The sequence below is a fragment of the Thamnophis sirtalis genome, unplaced genomic scaffold (genome assembly GCF_051295495.1).
Source record: "Thamnophis sirtalis isolate CommonGarterSnake01/CBP01778 unplaced genomic scaffold, rThaSir2_p1.2 scaffold_9, whole genome shotgun sequence".
NCBI classification, from domain to species: Eukaryota; Metazoa; Chordata; class Lepidosauria; order Squamata; family Natricidae; genus Thamnophis; species Thamnophis sirtalis.
The window spans coordinates 59,146,851-59,171,618 of record NW_028261389.1 but is presented as its reverse complement, the minus strand read 5'-3'; the positions used below and the strand labels follow the sequence as shown (position 1 = coordinate 59,171,618).

The following is a 24,768-nucleotide window of genomic DNA, read 5'->3' as shown; positions in this document are numbered from 1 at the left end:
TTACGGAAGGGGGGTGGGGGTTGAGGATATTTTCTGCAATTAAGTTTGGAGCAATTTACCTTTAGTTTGTATCTATTGTTTGCCTGTGTATTTTTGCGCTTGAAGCTGAAGTATTCATTGACAGGTAGGACATTGTAGCAGACAATTTTGTGTACTACGCTTAGATCAGACCTTAGTCGGTGTAGTTCTAGGTTGTCTAAGCCCAAAATTTCAAGCCTGGTGGCATAAGATATTCTATTGTGAGCAAAGGAGTGGAGGACTCTTCTTGTGAAATACCTCTGGACTCGCAATTGTATTAATGTCCATTATACAGTGTGGGTTCCAGGCAGACGAGGTATTTGAGAATTGGTCTGGCAAAAGTTTTGTATGCCCTAGTTTGTAGTACAATGTTACCGGAGAAGAAGCTTCACAAGAAGAAGCTTGGTGACTAGGTTGCTGTCACCAAAATTCTCTGCCAAATACCACCAAAGGAAGTACACTTAAGGTTCAGTGAGATAGGGAGAGGATAATTTTCCCGGAGGCGGGAATCAGAGTGGTACAATCTCTCCTCAAGCATTCAGCATTGTAACAGGAGATACATCTTGACCACTTGTTATCAGGTAGCCTGTTCTGCACCCAAATCTTTTGATGCAAGGGGTTCAGTTGATGGAAAAAGCCATTCAAGGTAATTAATTTGACTCATGCAATTGACATCACAGGGAATAAGTAAAATACAGTTTCATTTACAGATTGCACCCTATGCTACCTGTGTGATAAATGGAATCTACTGGGAGCAGAAAACGCCGCGCTTGCTAAACAGACAGGATGCACAAAAGCTTTTGACTCCTCTCCAGCCTTCTCCTGCTGCTACAGAGGGCTGTCCTGAATTGCCACACAAGTAAGATGTTTTAACTAGGACATGATTTGGAAACAACCTGCTCAGTATCACAGTGGAATGGATGGGGGTGGAACCAGACTTAGAGCCTGTGGAGCTTGGCTGGCACTGGGGGGTGGGGAGCTGAGAAAGCATTGGAAAAGCAATGCCCTTTAATCCCCCCTTTCCTTCCCTATGCCACTTTAACATTACTCTAGATACTGCTCAGATGTTCTGGAACATGATGAGAGGTGGTGCTGTAGGTTGCAGGACAGATGATGATTGGAGAACTGGCCCTAATATATCCAAAATAGTCAGAGGCCAAATTATCTTCTTCAGCTGCTATCTTCATCATTTCCATTATTAAGAGCCGTGGAGGCGCAGTGGTTAGAATGCAGTACTGCAGGCTATTTTTGCTGACTGCCAGCTGCTTGCAATTTGCCAGTTAGAATCTGACCAGGCTCCAGGTTGACTCAGCCTTCCATCCTTCCGAGGTGGGTAAAATGAGGACCCAGATTGTTGAGGGCAATAGGCTGACTCTGTAAACCGCTTAGAGAGGGCTGTAAAGCACTGTGAAATGGTATATAAGTCTAAGTGCTATTGCTGTCAGTCATGTTGGCTAGACTGACAGAGTAATAGGTGACAATTTATCTAGTTGCAAGTTAAATATCTCTTTCCTGTCCAATAATAATAAATAGTAATAAAATAGCTTTCCCCAATTTATAAGACGAACATTAAAAGGCTTGCTGGCAGCAAATATAAGTCAAATATTGTTTAAAACCTGTTAGGGCAAGCAAGACAGTTTAAAAACTGCAGATCCGTTTAGATGAAAATTTCTTTGCCTATTGATAGATAACATTGAGTGGTTCCTTGCCAATCTTTACAAATAGCATGTCTTCAAATGATGTCAAGATTTATAGACCAATCATTTGAGTTTGAACAGAATATATCAACTATAGAAAGATACACATTTAATCCCAATTGTTAGGATTTTATGGGAAGGATCCTGGAATTACATTTCTAATGAATAATTCTGTGCTGAATACATAGCTGACTAAATTGGTATCTTTCTGGTCTGTTCTTACAAATGCAGTAACTTTTCTGTTATTGCTAATAATAATAAATTTATCTCTACCGAGTTCAGGTATGCATATGCATTCAGCTGCACTTCTCTATTTTGTGTAGGTAACCTGGTGACCTCAGGTAGTTTGGATTTATTCGGTCTCTTGCCACTAGTTGGTATTGATAAAAATGAATCCAAAATATTTGGATAACAACAATTATCTATTTCTGTCTTATATGATCTACTGTGTATGGTTATTGAATTATGATTTCATTAATTTTAGGCATGTCACATTCTGCAGTCTTGATTTCAAACATACCTTTAAAAATACCCAAAATGAATAGGAAAAAATATTCATACTACTATACTTGCGTCTAAACTTTACCTAATGATTAGCATTGTGATAGCATTCTTTCCACTGTTTTCATTCCTTTTTAATAAAATTGTACCCTGGAATGGTAATGCTTCTCAAATAATCAGTTTTATTGTTTTTTTTTTCCTAATTAATGACAATTTTGCTGAGATGAATGTAGTTAAATCAGCCTCACTATATAAGCTATAAGTAATGTTGAACACACAAACAGAGACCAAGGAAGATGTAGAACTATTCCTAATTTGGGTCACTGTCCACCAATTAGAACATGGTTAGAGGCTAGATATTCAAAATTACAATTCTCATAATTTATCGAGATACAATTTTATCCACTTAAATCTATCCATAATGATATTTCATTCATTATTCTGAGGGATTTTTTTGATCAATGGATTATTAATCAATTCTAGAATTGTTGCAATATGTGACATCTCAGCAGACACTGAAGGATCTATAGAATTTATGACAGAATGTACAACAATTGATAGTCCATTCTGTATGTATGATGCTGACCAGCACATTATTCATGACAGGTAAGAGGTTTTATTTTTAAATTTGTACTGGCTTGCTTTTGATTTGAGGATTCAGAGTTTTTTTAAAATATGTTTTTGGAATTCTTTACTTAACTAGGATGACTGTAATCAAGCATAAGGGATGCCAAAATAATTTAGTTTAAGGAATTTCTGGAAATAAAAGTTTCATGTCCAACCACCCCTTTCTTGGCAGTCATTTGTAAATGAGCCCCTTCTCTAACCACTCTGGCAGGGCAAGGGTTCTCTTAAACAGCAAAAATTAATCAGACTTTTTGGAAGAGAAATGCATTTTTTGTTCTGTGTACCATTTATTTTAAGATGAAAGCCAGATTTGGGAAGTAGGTCATGCTCCCTAGAATTCCTTAGACCGGGGTATCAAACTCAAGGCCCGGGGCTGTATCTGGCCCGCAGGGTGCTTAGATCTGGCCCATGGGACCACCCTGGAAACAGCAAAGAACTAGCCCGTGGTGCCTCTGCCAGAGGCAGAGGTTTGCAGGATGCTGTTGCAGCAGAAAATGGAGGTTGTGAGGGCTATGAGTGGCCCTCCTGAGCTCCATTTTAATGGCAGAGGGTTGTAGGAAGCCATCACAGCCAAAAACGGATCTTGGGAGCCCATTTTCAGTGGCAGAGCACTCGGGCCACCACAGGCACCCCTGACACAAGTTACATTGAGCTGGTCATGGTCACCTTGGCCACGCCCACCCTGGTCCCCCAAGGTCCAACACAACCCGGCCCGGCCCCAATAAAGTCGAGTTTCACACCCCTGCCTTAGACCTTATCTGATAAGTGGTCTTCTCTATTTTAAGAGACAGCTGTTCTCTCCCCCCAACACCATTTATTACATCTTTCTGGCTGTTCATTACATGGAATGAAATGTCTCTCTCTTCCAGTGTGGAGGGACTTGGGATTTTGATGTGTTCTATTGATAACTTACCAGCTCAGCTTCCAATAGAGTCAACAGAATGTTTTGGAGACATGCTGTTCCCCTATATTGAAGAAATGGTAAGTAGAGGATGCACCTTTTGATCTATTCTAAATAAAAGAAATCTGCTGTAAAATGTAACAGGCTTTCATGAAATGATTTCTGAATATTCTTTTTTTTTCCATCTTGCTAAAGTTTAATCTCTTCAAATGGTTTAATATTTTCAAATATTGTTGGACAGCTTTCCTTTCTTCCTCTGCTCACATTGCTTGAGAGAAATTCATCATCTGGGAATAAAAATGTAGGAGATGAATGTTGCATAAATATAGTATATCATATAGTAGCTGTTTCATTGAAGTTGTCTTCCTACCTAAATTATGATGACTCTTTTCTGGATATGTTTCATTTAGCTAATTTGGGCAGTTCTTCAAAAGGTGGCTAGTGAAACTTTTTTTAAAAAAAAATTGCAATGGATAATATTGTATGATAGCCCAATCTGATTGGCTATGTGGTATCACGATATCAATACATTTGTGGTATTTAAAGTGGAAAATGGACATTATTGGATTGAAAAAAATACGACTGTAAATAGCTATGGTAAAACCAGTGAAAAATTAGACAGCAGAAAACCTCCAATACAGTGGTTATAAAACTTAATACAGCTTTCATTTGCACTGAAAATTGGATAGAGTTGCTTAAAGTATTAAAGTGGAGTCCTTGGTAATAAAGTAATAAAGTGGAGTCCTTGGTGCTCTCTGAACTTGGTTTTTTGTTTTCAGATGTTTTATTACCTGAGTAGATAACATTATCAGAGGTAGTGAGTATACAGTTTACTCCCTGTTTATATATATGTAGTAGCTTACGCTACCAGTGTTGATAGGAATGCAGTTTTCTCCTCGATAGTTTCTGATTATGATATTGGGGGTTTTTTTTTGCTAGATTTTCTCTGCTGTTAATTCTTGCTTATCTGGGTTTTGGTTGCTAGAGTGGAATGTGGACTTTTTGTTTCCTTCTTAGCTTTTTTATTGGCTCTTTTGAATGGTGTGACACACCTTACATCACAAAGGCAGTGCTTTTGACATTTGAAAAAAATGCCTCCAATCCTATGAATGCCTCTGGGAACTATAGTTAACCTGATTTTATTTTTATCTTTATTGATTCGTCCAATCAAACAATTTTCTGACAACTGATAAATAGAGATTAGGAAAGATTTGTGATTAACAAATCTTATCTGGAGATGGATATGACTATTGCAATGGTTTTCTAGGTAGTAGGCTGCAATTTAATCACTAATTATGTGATATGAAAACAGTGAACTAAGTATATAGCAGCATTAAAATAGCTATTAAAGATAAATATGTTAAATATGTTAAATTTTAATCAATTTCGATTATGAATACATTTTAAAATGGAGACATCAGTAACCGAATTTGGGATAATCTCATATAAGACTAAGCTATTCTGTTGACTAGAAATGGACTTCAAATGTCTTCTTAGCAAATGAAAACTATTTTATGGTGCTTCCAATGCAAGTTATTCCTTTGCTATAAAGAATTATTCAAATTATTAGAACTATAGCATTCACAGTCATTCCTTGTAAATGTGTTTTTTATTTTCCATTTTCATTTTCATACAGTCACATATATACTGTGCATAACCGGGGTCATATAACATTAAACAATAAACACAGCCATTCCTCTTGTCAACAAAACCCCCCAAAATAAAGACCCAATGCACCTCTTCGACCCTCCATGCACCCTTTCTTTCGCCCCCCTCCAACTTTCCATCTTCCCTCCATCATTCCCCTCTACCCTACTTCCCCTCCCCCTCAACAGTCATTGATGTGACTGTTTGCCTATCCCTATTTTAAACTCTGCTTCTGTAAAATCCAGTTATTAAACTGGTTTGTTATAGTTTCCTGAATAGTTTCTTTTTTTCTTTTTTTTCTTTCTAAATCTTGTTCTAGAGCAAAAAGAATAATCTTTTATATTACTTTCTAAGAATCACAGTTCTTGTCTCTCTTGCTTTCTAGATAAAACCTGTAATTATTAGGGAATGTACAAAAAGACAGGTCTTGTAGATTTCGCTTTTTGCTTGTATTTTGCCATTCTTCTTTTCTTCCTGCCTTTCAGCTTTTGTATGTGTCACAGATCAGGCCTCCTATGGATAAAAAGTTGGAACTGGTTCTTGATTTCCTCTTTAGAAAATTGTACATATATAATATACACTATGGTATAAAAATATATTGTGCTTTATCCTTCTCACTTCAGTGGTGTCAATACAGTATTAAGTTAAAACGTGGAAAAGTTAATCCTAGAAAAGCCAATTAACGTTCCAAAATTTTTCTCATTTTCAAAAATAACATGGCTACTATTGTAGCCAGCTTTTTCATCTGAGTTTGTATTGACAGTTTCTATGCTTTTAATAATTTTTTGCCCAAGGTTCTCTTACCTGTCCAACATAATTACATATCTGAGCATGTGTGTCTACGTGAAAGCAAATATTCTAACAGAAAACCTTGCTCTCCACAGCTCCTCTCTGATGCTTCAGAGCCCCTGGAAAGCCAGAATTACTCACCTGTAGTTAGAGATGTAAGTCTTACAAATCAATTGTCTTTCTTCCACACATTTTAAATAGGAAATCTGGCATGTAAAGAGAGTAACAATGGCTCTCCTATATCTTTCTAGGCAGTGATTACATCCAATGGTTCACTGACTGATAAATATAAATATATCCAGAAACTGAGGGAGAACAGGTAGAGTACTTTTTTTCTCTTCAGAATATATTCATCTCAAGTGTAAAATTATTGAGTCTATTTGTGCATGCTAATATCAGTGTTTTGTTTTATTTGATGAGGTTAACATAGCAATCACAATGTGTCTACGTAAAGGCATGCAAAAACAAAAGGAGCAAATATGAACCATTCCTTCTAGTGTCATCACTATCGATGAGATATTTGTGATTCTTTGGGGAAATGTTCAAAGTTTACTTTTAGATCTGATCATCTGAATTACAGTCTCTTGCCACTGAAATATGTGGTAATCTAAAAATTCACCTAAAGGTGACATTGTCATTGATTTGAAGGATTCATCTGAAGGCAAATCAATTTAGTGCAGAATTCAATTGATATAATAAAGTGGTTTCTGCACTTTGTGATTGTGGGGACAGGCAGACAACAACACATATGTCTTTTGTGTCTGATCAATGCACATTTGAGGACCTCATGGCAGTACAACAGAAAGCAATTAATGTTACTAGTTTCTGGGCAAGATCTGTTTAACTTGTACTTATTTTAATCTTGTATGTTATATTTTAAATAATATGTCGTATACTATGCATTATTTTAATTGTGATGCTTCTGATACGATTAAACAAATAATGAAGTGGCCTTATATAGCACCAATTCTGAAAGGGTTACATTGGTTGCTCATTAGCTTTTGAACGCAAGATGCTGGCATTTAAAATTTAGCCAAGGATCACACTGAGATTTTTTAGAGATTTTTTTTTTTTTTAGAGATTTTAGATTTAGAGATTTTATTAATATTTGTAGGCCGCCCTTTTCCCTGAGGGGACTCAGGGCGGCTCACATAAAATCAAGGAGGGGGAATACGAAACAATGACGAAGACACATATAATAAAAGTAATAAGCAACATACATTCATCATTCGGGAGGGGCGGCTATCCTTGTCCCCAGGCCTGACGGGCTAGCCAGTTCTTAAGGGCTGTGCGGAAGGCCTGGACGGTGGTGAGAGTACGAATCTCCACGGGGAGTTCGTTCCAAAGGGTCGGGGCTACTACTGAGAAGGCCCTCCTCCTTGTGGTTGCCAGCCGGCACTGGCTGGCCGATGGGATACGGAGGAGGCCCAACCTGTGAGATCTAATTGGTCGCAGGGAGGTAATTGGCAGTAGGCGGTCTCTCAAGTATCCAGATCCACTACCATGCAGGGCTTTATGGGTGACTAATAGCACCTTGAAGCGCACCCGGAGATCGACAGGTAGCCAGCGCAGCTCGCGGAGGATAGGTGTTATGTGGGTGAACCGAGGTGCACCCACAATCACTCGCGCGGCCGCGTTCTGTACTAGCTGAAGTCGCCGGATGCTCCTCAAGGGCAGCCCCATGTAGAGCACATTGCAGTATTCCAGCCTAGAGGTCACAAGGGCCCGAGTGACTGTTGTGAGTGCCTCCCGATTCAGGTAGGGTCGCAACTGGCGCACCAGGCGAACCTGGGCGAATGCCCCCCTGGTCACAGCCGTCAGGTGGTGGTCAAACGATAGCTGTGGATCCAGGAGGACTCCCAAGTTGCGGACCCTCTCTGAGGGGTATAAGATTTGACCCCCCAGCCTGAGTGATGGAATATTGGTCGAATCTTTGGGAGGAAAACACAACAGCCACTCGGTCTTTTCTGGGTTGAGCACAAGCTTGTTAACCCTCATCCAGTCTCCCACACTGGGAGAAGTAATGGTGCAAAGTAGCTGAAATTTTTCATCTTTTTCCTCTTGGGTTTTTGGAGGGATTTGGATTCTTCTTTGTTTTAAAATGTACGTTCAATCATGTTTTAAGACTTAGGCTATATTTCTGTGTCTTTCCCATCACACAATTCAGAAAAAAACATGTTACCATTTTTAGCAATTTTGGACAGAGGAATCTTCTAGGGATTGTAAGTGATAGTTGAGACTTGTTTTAATCTCTTAATGATTCTATTTCTCTGTAGAAGTGTTTCTTTCAGTACCCTCCCAAGAGAGAGGGAGGGGATTCCATGTTGCATAAGGGGAGGTAACTTCTGGTCTTACATTGATTATAGAAGCTTCTAGAGCAGCATTTTTAAAGTTTGGATCTCAGAGTTCTTTTGGAAAAAAAGTTCCACCAATATCATGCAGCCCTGGGTCTTTTCATTGTACACTCCTGGCCTCAGGCAATACATTTAATGCTGCCATTGTAGTCTCTGTAAATTTTGGGTTGTGGCAAGATGAGTTGTCCTGATGTAGTTTGGGATGATATAGTAAAAGTTGTGGGATTAAACCCTATTGTCTATTTATTATCATCTTTTGTGAATGAATTCAGACTGGCTAGCTAAAAAGTTCTTACACCAATATTTAAACAAGTCTCACTGATCAATAGAGCAATGGCTGTACTCTCTTGGGCTGTACTTAATAATATATGCTGATATTATGATGGCAGCAGAAAGGAACATATATTGATTTCACTGTAACCTTGTAAGTGTAAAGCTACTGCTAGAGTTAGTAGAGGCATAGAGGCAGAGGCATAAATTCGCACACTATTAAACTGACCATTTTCACCGTCAAAAACAAATGCTATATTGAATTTTTTAAAATATGGGCTGAAGTTAAATGAGCTCTGAAGGAATAAAACTCTAGTAATCAAAAGTTTTCAAAGCTAATTTATAATGTTAACAATTTTCATGTTTATTTTACTGATATTTACTTTTAATTGTATACATCTATATATATATTGTAGGGAATATATGCAATCCCTGACCATGGATAAGAAGAAGAAGGTTTTAATACTTGGATCTGGATATGTTTCTGAGCCTGTAGTAGAATATCTTACAAGAGACCCCAATGTTGAAATAACAACAGGTTTGTAAGTAAGGTTATAACCCTAAAATCTCAGCATTGTTTAAAGTAGGGGAGTTTCATTTATTCGATTTCTTTCAATTTATTTGAGAAGAATTATGTCTTTGTTCCTTCTGTTTGTTCTTGGCTGGGGTGCAGGTAGTCCTCACCTTATGACCACAATTGGGACCAGAATTTCCATTGTTCAGCAAGTCAATTGTTAAGGCAGTCATGCCCAATTTTACAGTCTTTTTTTAATCATGATTTTTAAGTGAATCAATGCAGTTCACTGAATCAGGCAGTCGTTCTGGCTTCCCCCATCACTTTGCTTGCCAGAGGACAACTGGGAAGGTTGCAAATGGTTATCAGTGACACTGGCACACTGTAACCAACGTAACTACAAGCTGGTTGCCAAGTGCCCAATTTTTTTTTTGCCTGATCATGGGGATACAGCAATGGTTGCAATAGTACTAGCAATAGCACTTAGACTTATAAACCACTTTAAAGTGCTTTACAGCCTTCTCTAAGCTATTTACAGAGTCGGCCTATTGCCCCCAGTAATCTGGGTCTTCATTTTACCCACCTCGGAAGGATGGAAGGCTGAGTCAACCTTGAGCCAGTGAAACCTGAACTTGCCAGACTGCTGGCAGCTGGTGGTCAGCAGAAACAGCCTGCAGTACTGCACCCTAACCACTGCGCCACTGTGGCTCTTGCAAGTGCAAAGGCTAGTCATAAGTCACTTTTTCAGTGCCATTTGAACGATCACTACACAAATGGTTGTTACTCAAGGACTACCTGTGCAGGCCATTGGGTGGAATGAACATGGGGCAGAAAGGCATCACTCACAGAAACATCCTTCCATGAAAACATATCTTAACACTAAATCTTACGAAAACAACTACTTTGTATCCCACTTACTAAGTTTTGAATTACTTCAAGAAATGGGTAAAAGCAGAAGAAGGCAAGCTTGTGTTTCAGTGTCAAGGAGTTCTGTAGATCTTTAGACCTGCATGTGTGAAAATTTGCTTTGCTCTTCCATCATCACCATCATCATCATCATCATCATCATCATCATCCATCAATTTGGTTGATTTTTTAAAAATCTAATATGGAAGGTGCCTGGAGTTGCTATGACTTCTATGACTGACGTTTATAGATGTTTATAAATAAATAAAAAACACACATCTGAGATACCTAAATTAACTCAATATACCGGTGTGCATTGATGTTGGTAATGTGCTTCTAGATCTTCTCCTGGAAATATGCTGCGTTCCTTTGGAATTAACTTTTTCAATACTGCCATTAGCATCTCTGCATTTTTTTTTAAAATTGCAGAACTGAGATTTGAAATTGAAAATTGGGTGGAATCTTGGGCCAGCTCTTCTTACTGGGATTATTCTTTATTTTTTTATAACTTTGTTTAGTGATGTTCTCAATACCTCTCCATCCATGACTGATAAAATTGTAGGATGGGGTGATTTTTCTTTTGCTTGATTTTAGTGGAATTTTAGTGGAAGATCCAGAGCCTTATGCTACTTGCTAGCAAGTTGAGTTAAAATGTACCTGACTGCCTACAGTATCACCCACATTAAATCTCTGCCTGGTGGAGAATGTGGGAGTAGTTGACCTGAATGGCTTAGAATGACTAAGCCATCATTTCATTATTTTCATTTGTTGATACTCTTGATTTCTTTCCCCTCCAAACAGTTTCTTCGGTGAGCCTTTGTCCTAGATCAGGTACTGCTTTGCCTGCATGGATTAGCTTAGTTTTAGCTAAATATTGATCAGAACTCCTCCTTCTGTTCTTGCCACTACGTACCACAACATGGTTTTAGAGAACACTCACTTTTTGGTCATGATTCTACAGATAATAGTTTCCACCAATAAGGCTTGTTTGTTGAAGTTTTATTGCTCTAATCCATCTGATACCTCGTCCTTTCATCTTAAAATGCTGCCTCCCTGTTAGAATGGCTGCCTTCAGAAACCATTGCAAATTGCGGAAGTTTATTACACCTATTTTATTGCCTAAGAAAAATAATTTTGCCAACTTGTGATGGCTAAAGTACCAAAAAATTTCCCATCATTGGTTTACATGACCAATTGAGCTTTATATCTCACAGATAATCCTCTTCTTTTCTGGATGGTTCAGCAAGCTATGGCTAATCTGATAAGGATGTGAAACTTTCTGACATTGTTTCAGTGGAGGAGTGCATGAGAACAAGGTTTTCCTGATCTCATCCTGCTAATGCTAAGCTATGGTTCTGGTTTTGAGAGGCAGCATCAAATCAAAGATAATATACAGGTTAAAAATACTGTGGGAGCCAGTCTTTTTCATCTATTATTTGCACTCTCTAATAGCCTCTATCATGAAGACTCAACTTGAGCAGTTGTCCAAGAAATACAATAATGTTGTTCCCGTCATTATGAACATCACAGAAGACGAGAGATTATCATCCTTGGTGAAAAAACATAATCTTGTTATTAGGTCAGTATTTGATCATCCATTTCAGAAAGTGAAAATGAACTGTTCCAGAATAAACCTTGATAATTTAAGCATCTGATTCCTAGCAGTCACCCAGGTTGGAATTTTATTTATTGAAACCTTTTAGGTGTTTACCTCCAAAATATGGGCCCATCATTACATAACATTAGCATTAAACAATAAAAATGAATTATAATGATACAATGATCGCAAAAATAAAGTCTAAATGTATATGTTAATATCTCTGATAAGTATACTCTGATGAAATATAGTGAAAAAGATTATATTATAATTCATTTGGCCTTATATAGATGTTGTCTTTTCTATTATTTAAAATGTTTTGGGTTTTTTTTAAACTAAGAACATGTTGCAGGCTAGTGGAAACATACAGTACATTTTCTGGTTCAGGTGGTTTTTCCCCAAAGAACTCAGGATTATATATGCTAGTTTTCCCCAACTTGGTGTTTTCTATGGAGTTTGATGGAAGATCATTATCTGGAACAGCACAGTTTGAGAAAAAAAATGAGATGTAAACTGTCTCCCTCCTTCCCTCCCATTTTATTCTTAACAACATCTTTGTGAAAGAAGGGTAATAAGTAATTCACTCACTGATATTATTTATGTATTTTATTTATTAAAAATGTACTGTACGGCTGTGCATCTAAAGCAAATAACTGAGTGGAAACAAATACAAACCGAAAGAGACATAAGAAATATAAAAGCTGAAGCATCTTATGCATAATTAAAAATCCCAATGCACTATATCAAGTTCCTAACAACTCTGCCTTCTACTAATTTAAACCCAGTTTGTTCAATTTGAAATTTGTCATAGTAACAGACGAAGTTCATAATTCTGATTTCGGTAAACTATGTAGAACTAAAGAAGTATGTTTTGCTATGTGTGGGTGTGTGAGTATCCATGCAAACGCACACACAAGAAAGCTCATGTAGCAAGAACTAAAGGCATTAATTGCCTCACATTTAATTAAGTATTGGTCCATTTGAGTTAGCACTGACAACTAATGATTTTCCATAATGATTGAGCAGAAAGAGGAAAAGGCATAGGTCTTCCACTTTCAAATGTTTACGAGGGATTCCTGATTTAAACCTGGATCATTACATATGTAGCAGTGCCCTAGTCCTCTCAAAATTTCATTTAGCAATTTGTATATGTTTTATAAAATGCTGCTTAATAACATTTAAAAAATAAAGTAGAAGAGGTTCATATTTAGAGGCAAGCAAGTTAGTCCCTTTCTCAGAAAATTTATTTTAAAACATCTTGACAAATATTTCCTTCTTAAACCTTGATACGGAATACTATTTGTGGATGTAAGTGTGCCTGAAAAAAAGTTATTTTTCTGTTCGCTATGTGACCTTATTTTAAAAGTCAGAGAATGACCTTTCCAATTAAACTGATTTTATAGAAATCGGTAATTATGGGCTGCCTTTCTCTTTAGAAATGAGATAAGAGCGGCCTGGGTTTTCTGCCTGTTTTGACAGCATAAAAGAGAACTGGCATTTTCTAGTGTTGACCTTGCCCTCACTTTTTCACCCCTCTTGTTTTTAGTTTGTTGCCATATTCATTCCATCCTCTGGTTGCTAAGAAATGCATTGACAGCAGAGTGAATTTGGTGACCGCAAGTTACCTGACGCCTGAAATGAAAGAGCTACAGAAAAGGTATGACCCACCATGTTTGAGCACTTAGCATCCTCTGCAGATTTCTCAACATCATTCTTGAAGCTGAATGTAAGTTTAAGTCAGGCAAATGACTTAAATGTGGATTATCTCCAGGCACAGAGATTTCGCCATTTTAATCAGAATATCAAAATCCAGCATGGCTAAGTCACAATTTGACCCCATCTTGTGACAAACATACAAATGAGAAAAGATTTGTGACAACTCTGCCATACTGCTGACTGACAACAGTCTGGCCAGTCCTCACTTCTCCTTCCGATGTCACTTCCTCCAGCAAGAATGGATAGCTGGCCTCAGGGTTTTTCCCCTCAAAATCCATGGCTAGATTATCTCACTTTAGATAGACAGCCTTTTGGTGGCAACACTTAACTGTTTTTAAGAGGATGAAACAAAGCAGGCAGGATGATGCCATATCCCTATATGCTTGTCTTCTCAGCCACCCACACCCATATTTCTGCTTTGTTTTATAAGCCATTAAACATGTAGCCACATGCAATAGGATTTTCCCCCCCAATTTTCTCACCTCATTGGGAACCCATACCAATGACTTTTGGCAGTTATAATAGGGAGGTACACTAGAAAGAAAAGGAAGGGAAGGAAGGAAAGAAGGAAGGAAGATTGATCAAAGACTGACCTGGAATCAAAAGTTAGGTTTGAAAGAAAGCCATCTAAATTAAAAAAAACCTGTGTTTTCCAGATAATTTATTGTTTGCAGAAAGCACATGTATACCAGTATAGCTTACTCATTGAAGGAATCAAGTGGGTCCCATTCAACTCACTGCACCGATATTTGAAAATAACTTGAAATACAATGACTTGTATGTACCCTGCCTGCTGGAGCAGTGTCTTTCAACTTTGGCCTCTTTAAGACATATGGACTTCAACACCCAGATTTCCTCGGCCAGGATGGGTTTCAATTCTGGATGTTGAAATCCACACTTCTTAACAATTGCAAGGTTGAAAAACCTTTGTTAGAGGATGGTTTGGGAGCTACTGAATTCAATCAACAGTGGAATATAGGTAGTCTTCGACTTGTAACAACAATTGAGCCCAAAATTTCTATTGCTAAGTGAAACAGTTAAGTACATTTTGCCCCTTTTAGGACCTTTCTTGCCACAATTGTTAGGTGAATCACTACATTTGTTAAGTTAGTAACACAGTTGTTAAGTGAATCTGGTCTCCCCATTGACTTTGCTTGTCAGAAGGTTGCAAAAGGGGAATCACATGATGCTGGGACACTGCAACTGTCATAATATGAACCAGTTGCCAAGTCTCTGAATTTTGATCACTTGGTTATGTGGATGCTGCAATGGTGGTAAGTGTGAAAAATGGTTATGTCACTTTTTTCAGTGCTGTTGTAACTTCAAATGGTCACTAAATGAAAGGTTGTAGGTCGAGGGCTACCTGTAGTTCAGGGGTGTCAAACTGGCAACCCACAGGCCGGATGTGTCACATGCAGGCCACACCCACCCCAGTTCCGCGAAGGGAGAACATGTTGTGATATATCACATGATGGCAACATGATGCCGTGCATTTGACACCTGTGCTGCACTTTGTAGAGATACCTTGCTGTTGCTTTCTACCTGACATCTTTCCTTGTATTATAGCGCAGAGGCAGCTGGCATTACCATTATCAGCGAAGTAGGTTTGGATCCTGGCCTTGATCATATGTTGGCAATGGAATGTATTGATAAAGCAAAAGAAGTGGGTGCTACGGTAAGCTCGACTGAAAAAAGAATCCACGTCATCGCCCACACTCCTTCTCCCAGGTTTTGTTTTTATTCTCCTCTTCTTCCTTTGAAAAAATGGAAAGCTTTTCTCTTTCCTTTGCTTCTTCTATGAAGCATCAGGTTTTACTGCACACAAAGACAAAATGGAAAAGACAAATTCCGATGAATGGTGAGTTTTGAATTTCACCCGAGCAAAGTCTATGGACTGAGGAGCAGATTAAGTCCCGCAGAAAGTAATAACATGCAGCTGCCGTAATTTTAATACATTTATAATAAATCCCATCATTTTCAGAGGGGTGTGCAGGAGACTCCCCTTCACGTCCACCCATTTCATTTTCTGGAGCTCATAGATAGCTACGGGATTGCAGTTAACTCACTTTGTGATTTGTTTGTGCTTAGAATGTGCAGGCTTTAGATGAATAGAAGATGCTAGGTTAATTTTTAATTCTTTTTTTGTTACTAGACATTATAAAAGTTAAATGAATGAATTTCTAAAGAAAACTATATAAATGTCTTAGCTGTCTTTCTGTAGACATACTGCAAAACTATATTAATCAGAAATATAGAGTTAGACTATGTTAAATAAATTCAGGAATCTCTATTGTATAAACTAACTGAATTTAGATTGAGAACTTTATTTTCATCAACTCCAGGTGATCTCCTACACTTCCTTCTGTGGAGGCTTACCTGCTCCTGAATATTCTGACAACCCCCTGAGATATAAATTTAGCTGGAGTCCACAGGGAGTCCTGCTAAACACAGTTAAACCTGCAACCTATTTAAAAGATGGAAAGGTGATGTAATTTCTCTCTAAAAGTATAAACATTTGTTTGTATGTATGAGTGCTTTCAAGTCCATGCCTTTCTTGTAACATTTTCACAAATGGTCTGCCGTTGCCTTTCGCCTGGAACGGAAAGAAAGTGATTGGCACAAAGTCATCTAGCTGGCTACATACCTAAGGCAGGATCAGAACTCCTGGTTTCTAGCTTGATGATTTTAACCACTGTATCAAACTGGTTTCCATGTGTATGTTAAAATGAAAAGGTGGTTAATAGGTATATCAGGTTGAGGAATTTTGAAAACTTCTGAAGTGAACAAAGTTAGTTCTTAATGGAACATTTTCATTTTCAGTTAGGGAGGGGCAGATATAACTGAGCCGATCCAAGCACAGCCATTTTTGTATCACTACCCCTTTCCAAAGTTCTCTTTCCCATGTCATCCATGGTTAAAGGAAATGTAGCCTTAGATGTCAATCACCTGTTCTATTAACTAAATTGTCTAGTTCAGGGGTGTCAAACTCCCGTCCCGTGGGCTAGATGCGTTATGCGCTGGCCATGCCCATGCCCAATTTAGCAAAGGGGAAAAATGTTATGATACGTTATGTGATGTTGCTGTGACACCATAAGTTTGATACCCCTGGTCTAGTTTCTTCTTTTTAGAATAATCCACGGACAATACAATGGTCCCCTAACTGTTAGGTGGTGAGGTGATCAAAGAAGAAATCACTCTATGGGGGAGATAAATTTGATAAATAATATAAAAGCAAGAAGAGTCTTCATGCTGCTATGATTTGCATGGAGACTGTTTTAAAGAAAAGCAAAATATTGATCAGCTCGAGAAGGGCTGATTTCTCTAATTCTGAATTAAATCTCCTTTGAATTCAGCCACACCCATTGGGACAAGTTGAAGAGGAATAAACAATTTGGCATAGTAATAATAACTTTTGTTACTTCAAAAGACTTAAACATGAGGTTATGTTAGTAACCTAGGCTTTTAGGACATTAATCAGTAAGATTTGAGGCAGTGTCAAAACTAGTTTTAGGAAAGTTTCTGTTAAGGGAATGCAGGTTATGTGTGCCATGTAGCACACTGAAGGTCTTGTGAAAGAACAGAGGACAGAGCAGGGACCTGAAAGGAAGTGGCCATAAATAATATTTGGGAGAAATGCTCAACCTTCACAATTGTGGGAGACAAGCATTTGTAAAGAGGAGCTTACAAAGTTTGGTGAGCCCTTTCCTCAAATATAATACACTTACATGATTGTTATTTTTCATAATCCTTAGATTATTAATATTCCAGCCGGAGGAGCTTTGCTTGATTCTGTTACTGTCATGGATTTTTTCCCAGGATTAAATTTGGAAGGCTTTCCAAACAGGGACAGTACAAAATATGCTGAACCTTACGGCATTCAATCAGCTCACACTCTTTTAAGAGGAACTTTAAGGTACACGGTAGGTACATTTGGCATCATAGAAGTGTGATTGATCTTAGAGAGAGCATGAGCACCTACAGAGGAGGGGGGAAATGACTCAAACCACATGGATTATGTATTTGCATGGGATATGGAACAAAAGGATGAAAGACTGGGGTTTTGTGTTGTGATATCATAATATATACATCATTGTTTTTGCATCCTTGTGGTTTGTAATAGATGCCTGTGTTAGAAAGTTGAAGGTACTGTATGTCCACACCAATTAAAACACTAGTTAGTTACTCTTTGGTTTTTAATTCTGGAACAGGAGGCCTTTTTTTTAATAACCCTTCTCAGATGTGGGATCCTACTGGTTTAACAACCGGTTCGCTGAGTTCAAGTGTGTAGTTTACTTAACGTGCCTGACTGCTGGCAAGGAAAAAAGCTGAGGTGCGGCAATGCACTCTGCCGTGCCGATCAGCTGGGCTTCGGAAAAGGAAATATAGGTGAGTGTAGTGCAGGGGTGGGCAGACAGGCCCACTTCAAAGTCGGAGCAAAGCAGTTTGCTCGCAACTGATAGTCGGAGCTACTAGTTCGCTCGAACTGGTAGAATCCCACCCCTACCCCTGCTTTACACGCAGATAATCCACAACTTGCAACTATTTGTTCAGTGTCTGTTCAAAATTACAACAGCACTGAAAAAGTGATTTATGGGTGGTGCTCACAGTTATGACAGCTTCCCCATGGTCATGTAATCGAAATGCAGGCTCTTGTCAATTGGCATCTAACTGGTTGCAGTGTGCCAGGTCCCGTGATTACCATTTGTGACCTTCCCAACTGGCTTCTGACAAGCAAAGTCAATGGAATCAATATTGTCATGACCTTTTTCATGCTTATTAGATTAGTAGGTCTGAAGGTTTGTGTCCTTTCCTAATCCTTTCCATTTGTCTTTTCCAGGGTTACTGTAAAGCTATAGAAGGTTTTGTGAAATTGGGACTAATAAATCAAGAACCCTGTCCTATGCTTAGTGCGACTGCACCTTCTGTAAAATGGGTAAGTTATACCCGTTCCAAATGAGAGAAATAAAACTGAGGTTGGTATGATAATTAGTTCCTGCAAATTTAGTAAGTTTACAATATGCATTGTTTTAAATTAGTGTAAATAAGAGCAAACCTGTAAAATCATTTTCTCTTGAGGGATTTTGAGTAGAGTGGCCATCATTCAGAAGGCCCAAACTTTGGTGTCTATGAGCCTTTTATAATTTTTATTGAAGATTTTTTTTAACTTTTACAAAGTTAAAATTACAGGGAGGGAAACCATAGGAGAGAGAAAAAGACATAAAAAGAAAAATAGAAGCAAAATTTATAGTATATAGATCAAGAAAAGAGAAAGAAATAAAGCAACTCCTATCTTCTTTGCAGAGGTTGCAAGGATCAATCCACCCCCCAAATTACATAACATAGTTCACTTCTTCCCATCGATAACCTTTTTTATTCAGTAAGTCCAGAGATCACCGTTCATGTTTATCTATTTTCAGCAAAATCTTCGTAAGGTCTATTATAGTCTATTATAAAAGTAGCTATTGCGCCTTCCCTAGTCAAATAAGTCAATTTAGCCATTTCTCCACATTCTGTCATCCTCATCCACTCTTCCATTGTGGATTTTTGTATATTTTTCCATCTTTGTGCATATAATAGCCTTGTTGCGTCTCCTGTGAGTCTTTTCTTATTGTCTGTCCTGTTAGTAAAAGTTCTGGTTTTAGCTGAATATTAATTTTTAAAATTCTCTGTATATGTATTTGTACCCAGCTTTTTAAAAACTTTTTCCCAAGTCTACCAAATATGGTAAAATGCCCCTTCATCTTTTGGGCGTTTCCAACAACAATTAGTGATATGTGTCAGAAAATCTCTCTAGTGATATATACTTACAGTATATCATTTTATTTTTAAAAATCTCTTAAATTATAAGACAATGTAAATTTCATTTCTTTTACCCATATTCTTTCCCATTGACCTATCTGTATGTTGTAATATGTTCTTAGCTTATGTTATCATCTACTCTTTAACTCATTCATCTTCTATTTGAAATCTCAACAGTCATACATTTTAGCAATTGCATGGTCATCATTTGTTCTATACCTGGTAGCTTTTTATCTATATTCAACTTCTTCCTCAGTTGTGCATATGAAAACCATTGAAAAATAAATCCTTCTATGGCAGGGATGGGCAATCATGGTCCCTTTACAATCTGTGAACTTCAACTCCCAGAATTCCTAAGCCAACATGGCTGGCTCAGAAATTCTGGCAGTTGAAGTCTAGACCTCAGAGGTGCCCACTTCTCTTCTATGGTCATTTGTTCTCAGGATTTTAAATTTTCCTGTATTAACAAACCTTGATATGTTACCCATTTTCCTTGTTGATTCTTTTGGTATATTTCTTTTCTGCAATTTTTTAAGGCCTCAGTACCTTGGTTTTCGGAATTTCAATCATTTTTCTTAAACTGCTTGTATTTAGAAAGAGCTAATGTGTAAGTTACTTGGACTTCAGACTTCTGTCAAATACGATGAACTCCAACAGGCTGTCTGCAAACACCTGGATGGGAACAAAAAACAGTTGGAAGCAGTGGAATGGTATGATAGAAATTGTAGAATTTCCTCATTTTTTTCCTTCCACTTCTAACATTTAGATATTTCATATACTGGACTGCTATAATGTTTTTCTTTAAAATATGAATCAGTCATGTTTACTTTGAAATGTTTAGCTCAGTGAATAAATCAGTACTTGGATTTGCTTGCAAGATTACTGGCAAAGGTTAATTTACTGGGTTTTTTTTTAGCTGCCAGCCCTCCCTCAAATACCTCCAGGGGGAGTGTAACAATGTTTAGAACAAAAGTAACCTTATTAGTGAGATTGATTATAGAGAAAGCAGAAGGCAAGTCTCCAGCTAAAAATATTAGCAATATTCTGATTTTGCTGCATAGTCTCAATATAGAATGCATTACCAAAGGTCAGAAAATTGTATGACTGTCAGGGAATGTAGGAGGGAGATGTGAATTCCAGAGGCAACTCAACCTTGAGGTTATGTGAGAGAGAAAGGGGATGAAGACAGTCCCACCATTATAGTTTACAAACTAAATGGAGATGGAGATACAGGAGATGCAGGATTATGTCTATAAATGTGGAAAAAAACAAGAAGATCTTGGAAGAATCATCATGTAACATTCCTCATTTTAAGCCTGATATCAACAGAACAGTCTGTCCAACCCCCTCCCCCCAACCATAGCTTGTACGAAGGCACAAAAGTATTCCTAGACTTCATGCTTAATCATTGGATAGAGAATTTCCCCCTAAGAAAAGGAAAAACTAAAGATTCCCTGCTACGTATCTTATTTATACTATTTCTTCATAGAGTTCCTTCTCTGCACAACAAATGTACACGAGGAGTCTAAAAACATGGCAGCAACCCGAAACTCCTTGAGAGAAATGCTTTTGTACAGCTGTTCATCTGTCATTTATGTCACAGTGCCAAATTGGTGTACACTTTATGACTATATGGGGTGAACTCAGAGTTTGGGGAGAAGATTAATATCATACAAGTAGCCCTTGACTTATGACCATAATTGAGCCCAATTTTTCGGTTAAGCAGGGCAGTTGTTAAGTGAGTTTTGCCTCATTTTATGACCTTGTTAAGTGAACCATGCATTCTGTAAGTGACTCTGGCTTCCCTCATTGACTGCTTGTCAGAAGCTCGCTGGGAAGGGTTACAAATGGTGATCATTTGACCCTGGGATAAATATACAACAGAGGCCATGTGTCCGAATTTGGATCACATGGCCATGGGGATGCTCATGTGTGAAAAATGGTCAGTCACTTTTTTCAACGCCGCTGTAACTTCAGTGCTCACTAAACAAACGGTTGTAAGTCAAAGACTGTACTCTTGCTTCTCAGTCATTCCTGTGCAGAATAGGAAATTCATACATCTTTGTCAATCCTGCATGTACTTAAACAGGGTATAGTTTTTCAACTTCTTTTCCTAGTTTGACATTTTAGGGTGTGAATTTTTAATAAGAAAATTGTGCCAGAAATTTGTATAAGTTCAGGTTACATACATAGCCTACCTATATCCATGAAAATATAATTTTCAGGGTATTGGATAGAATTAAAAAAATAGTTCGAGTGCTTTATGTTCTGCCCTTGTTGAACAAACTCCATTTCACTGGGGAAAAGTCTTCTTGCTCTTCTTTGCATTATCTGTTTTTATCTGCCTTTCAGGTTGGGGTTACTTGGAGATGAACCTGTTCCAATAGCGCATAGTATTGTGGATGCATTGGCCAAACACATGGAAGCAAAGCTCTCGTACGGTAGGTGACAGGCTCTTCACCCATAGTTCTATTTTCCAATACAGGTAATCCTCAATTTATGACTGAGCCAGGAATTATGGTCCTAAGTCATTGCAGTTATTAAGGGAATCACCGTGTGACTGTGTCTGATTTTCCAATCATTTTTGTGGTGGCTATTAAGCAAATGCTGAAGTTGTTAAATGTATCCTTTTTACCCAAGGAGTATTTTTTGGTGGAATCTGGAAGCTAATAAAACAAAGGAAGGAAATACCTAACTACCAGCTGGATTCCTCTAACCTGTCCTAATTAATGTCAAGGAAACAGCTGAGCATTGAGATGGCCAGACCACTCCAATGATACAGTAGAGATAGTCCTCGCTTAAGTACTAATAGGGACTTCAAAATCTGTTGTTAAGGAGCCCAGCTATGTCAGCCATCCCAGGTTTGTTTGTTTATTTATATCAGAAGCATCACAATTAAAATAAGGCATACTATATGGCATAAAAATTAAAATATAAAATTAAAATATGTACAAATTAAACAGATCTTGCCCAGAAACTAGCAACATTAATTGCATTCTGTCATGCTGCCATGAGGTTCTCAAGTGTACACTGATCAGGGAACAAAGAGCAGGTATACATATGTGTTGTTGTCTCCATATCACCATAATCGCAAAGAGCAGAAGCAACAGGATAGCTCCATTTGTTCAGAGGGTCTCTTGCACAATCTATTCAAAGATTTCCATATTTCCCAGCTTTCATCAGACCAAAGTGCCAGTTTCTCCATTGGTCCCATCCAGTGTTGCTTCTTTGTAGCTTTCCAAAGATCCACTCTGCTTTCAAATACTTCAAAGTCTTCCATCAACCTAAGGAAGCTTTTCCTGGATTTCAATCTCTGCTGAGATGGTTGTAGGGCATAGAGAGGGTTCTATGTAGATGTTGATGAAATGAGTCTCCCTCTCTGTATGCTGCTGCTTGCAGGCAGGGAAATTGCCAGCTAGGTGGTAGATCTTTTTCTAAAGGGGTAGGTTTAAGGCATTTGGTGAGAAGCAAGGGGGGCCGAGTCCAGTTTTGGGACAACTATGACCTGAATGACTGAGAATATCTAGGCATTTGGTAATAATTTTGTTACCTTCATTCAGAGCAATATTTACCTTCGCAGCATGTCACAGGTGGGTTCCGTCAGTCACTACTGCCGGTTTGCTCGTGGGCGTGTGCATACACATGCTTGATGCGTTCATGCACAGTGCAATAAAAATTGTTCTGCATGCACAGAAGGAAAAAGCAAGGTGGTGGTGCCAGTTCGGGGGATGGCAGGCCTAGATCACTGCCAGATCCAGCAGCCTAGGCCACCAAACCACTACCGTTTCAGCAGAAACTGACCATTGCAGCATGTGCTGATTTATACCAGACTGGGCATAATATTGTTCAACGTCCTCAAATATTTTTCCCTGTACAGCTATTGCCAGCTGTCCCAGGTAATCAAGCAGGAAACATGATCATATGAGCTAAATCTATTTTATTATAAGGCTCCATTAACGGATTCTTGCAAATCTGAAAGCGCAAACTTCCTGCTGCCACTTTTAACCATCTGATTAATTAGGGTGGGTCCATCCTACAATTCTTTCTCTGTTAATTCCTTGGAGACTGTACCCTCTCTTTGATTGTTTCCTAGACAACATCTCTTTCCCTCATCTCCCAAAGTCATTCACACATTCCATTTTGGTCATTAGTCAAAAGAATAATGTGACTGGTTGCAACACTTAGCAACCAGTTCTGCAGTTCTAATTGCGATCATTAATTGGCGACCATGAGGACCATTAAATGAGAACTTCATGTGACTGCATATTCCTGCCAGCTTCCTCACCTGTGTTTGCTCTTCCTAACCTGGCAGGGAAGGCCATAAATTGCAATCACATGACCTTTTTAGAAGTGAATCTTTAGTATGATTTGGATGGGAGTTAAACTGCTGTTTTAATGCATTTTTATTTTATGGCAAAGTTAGTGATAACTGAGTTTCATAATGTAAGTACAGATTTTTTTTACAATTAAAACTTTATTTAGTAATAACACAACACATACAGTTATGCATGGAAAAACGTATTCAATTCCCTCTTTTAAAAGGTGCATTAATAGTGCTCTGTGCTAATTCTTTTATTATAATCCTTTCATTGTTCTTAAAGGTATATTTTCAAAAAAATATTGTCTATGAATAACAGATAATTACTACTCAATATAGCATTAGAAAAGTTGTACTGTTCTTGAAATAGTTTTGCAGTTCACTTTTAATGCACAACTTGGTCAATTTTTAAAGAACAATTTCCTTTTGTTTAGGATCTGGAGAGCGAGATATGATAGTTATGAGGAATGAAATAGGAATTAGGCATCCCTCTGGTCATTTGGAAGACAAATATATCAATCTTGTTGTGTATGGAGATGATAAAGGGTATTCTGCGATGGCCAAAACGGTCGGGTACCCTACTGCTATTGTAGCAAAGATGATTCTGGAAGGTATGTAACTTTGTTCCCATCTTTTAACTAAGGAGTCCTTGAAAGTAATGTGGTTGCTTTAGGCAATTGTTATAAAATGCCTCCTGAAAAAGCACAACTTATTAACCTTATTATACCTTTCTATTTATGTGGTAAGTTAAGCCTCAGTGCCCAACTACTTATTTTAAAGGGCTTTGGTTACACTCAGTGAGATTTCGTTAACATACGTTTTGTTCTTCTAACCAGGGACGTGCAGTCACTAGAGGTAGGGGAGGCGGGGCCTCACCAGTCTCCTGAGGGAAAGGAAGAATTTTAAATAATTTTTTAAAAATAATTAAAGCCAGGGTAGTTGCTACCAGATTCAAAGTCACAGTCGCTTGGTGTCTGCTCTCAGTGTTAACTATGGGAGGAGGCGAGAGAACTCGGAGCCTCTTTTGCCTAAGGAATTGTTCGCCTTTTAAAAGTTAAGGCGGAGTTAACAAGCGAACACTTTCATATGCAAAAGAGACACTGATTCTCCCGCC

The 24,768-nt window shown here is 38.1% G+C and overlaps 1 protein-coding gene across 2 annotated transcripts in view; it reads left to right on the top strand.

Moving 5' to 3' along the window:
- AASS (aminoadipate-semialdehyde synthase) overlaps positions 1–24,768 on the top strand; it is a 40,149-nt gene that overhangs the window by 13,451 nt on the left and 1,930 nt on the right. The window contains exons 9-23 of one of the 2 annotated variants that reach the window (XM_087723662.1): positions 729–877; positions 2,700–2,822; positions 3,713–3,824; positions 6,276–6,335; positions 6,432–6,499; positions 9,221–9,342; positions 11,677–11,803; positions 13,368–13,478; positions 15,104–15,212; positions 15,880–16,020; positions 17,290–17,457; positions 18,375–18,470; positions 19,931–20,046; positions 21,689–21,777; positions 24,089–24,265. In XM_087723662.1, the coding sequence (XP_087579788.1) occupies positions 729–877; positions 2,700–2,822; positions 3,713–3,824; positions 6,276–6,335; positions 6,432–6,499; positions 9,221–9,342; positions 11,677–11,803; positions 13,368–13,478; positions 15,104–15,212; positions 15,880–16,020; positions 17,290–17,457; positions 18,375–18,470; positions 19,931–20,046; positions 21,689–21,777; positions 24,089–24,265 (1,768 nt within the window). The remainder of the gene's footprint in view (positions 1–728; positions 878–2,699; positions 2,823–3,712; positions 3,825–6,275; positions 6,336–6,431; positions 6,500–9,220; positions 9,343–11,676; positions 11,804–13,367; positions 13,479–15,103; positions 15,213–15,879; positions 16,021–17,289; positions 17,458–18,374; positions 18,471–19,930; positions 20,047–21,688; positions 21,778–24,088; positions 24,266–24,768) is intronic. The other variant, XM_087723663.1, reaches the window with a different exon arrangement.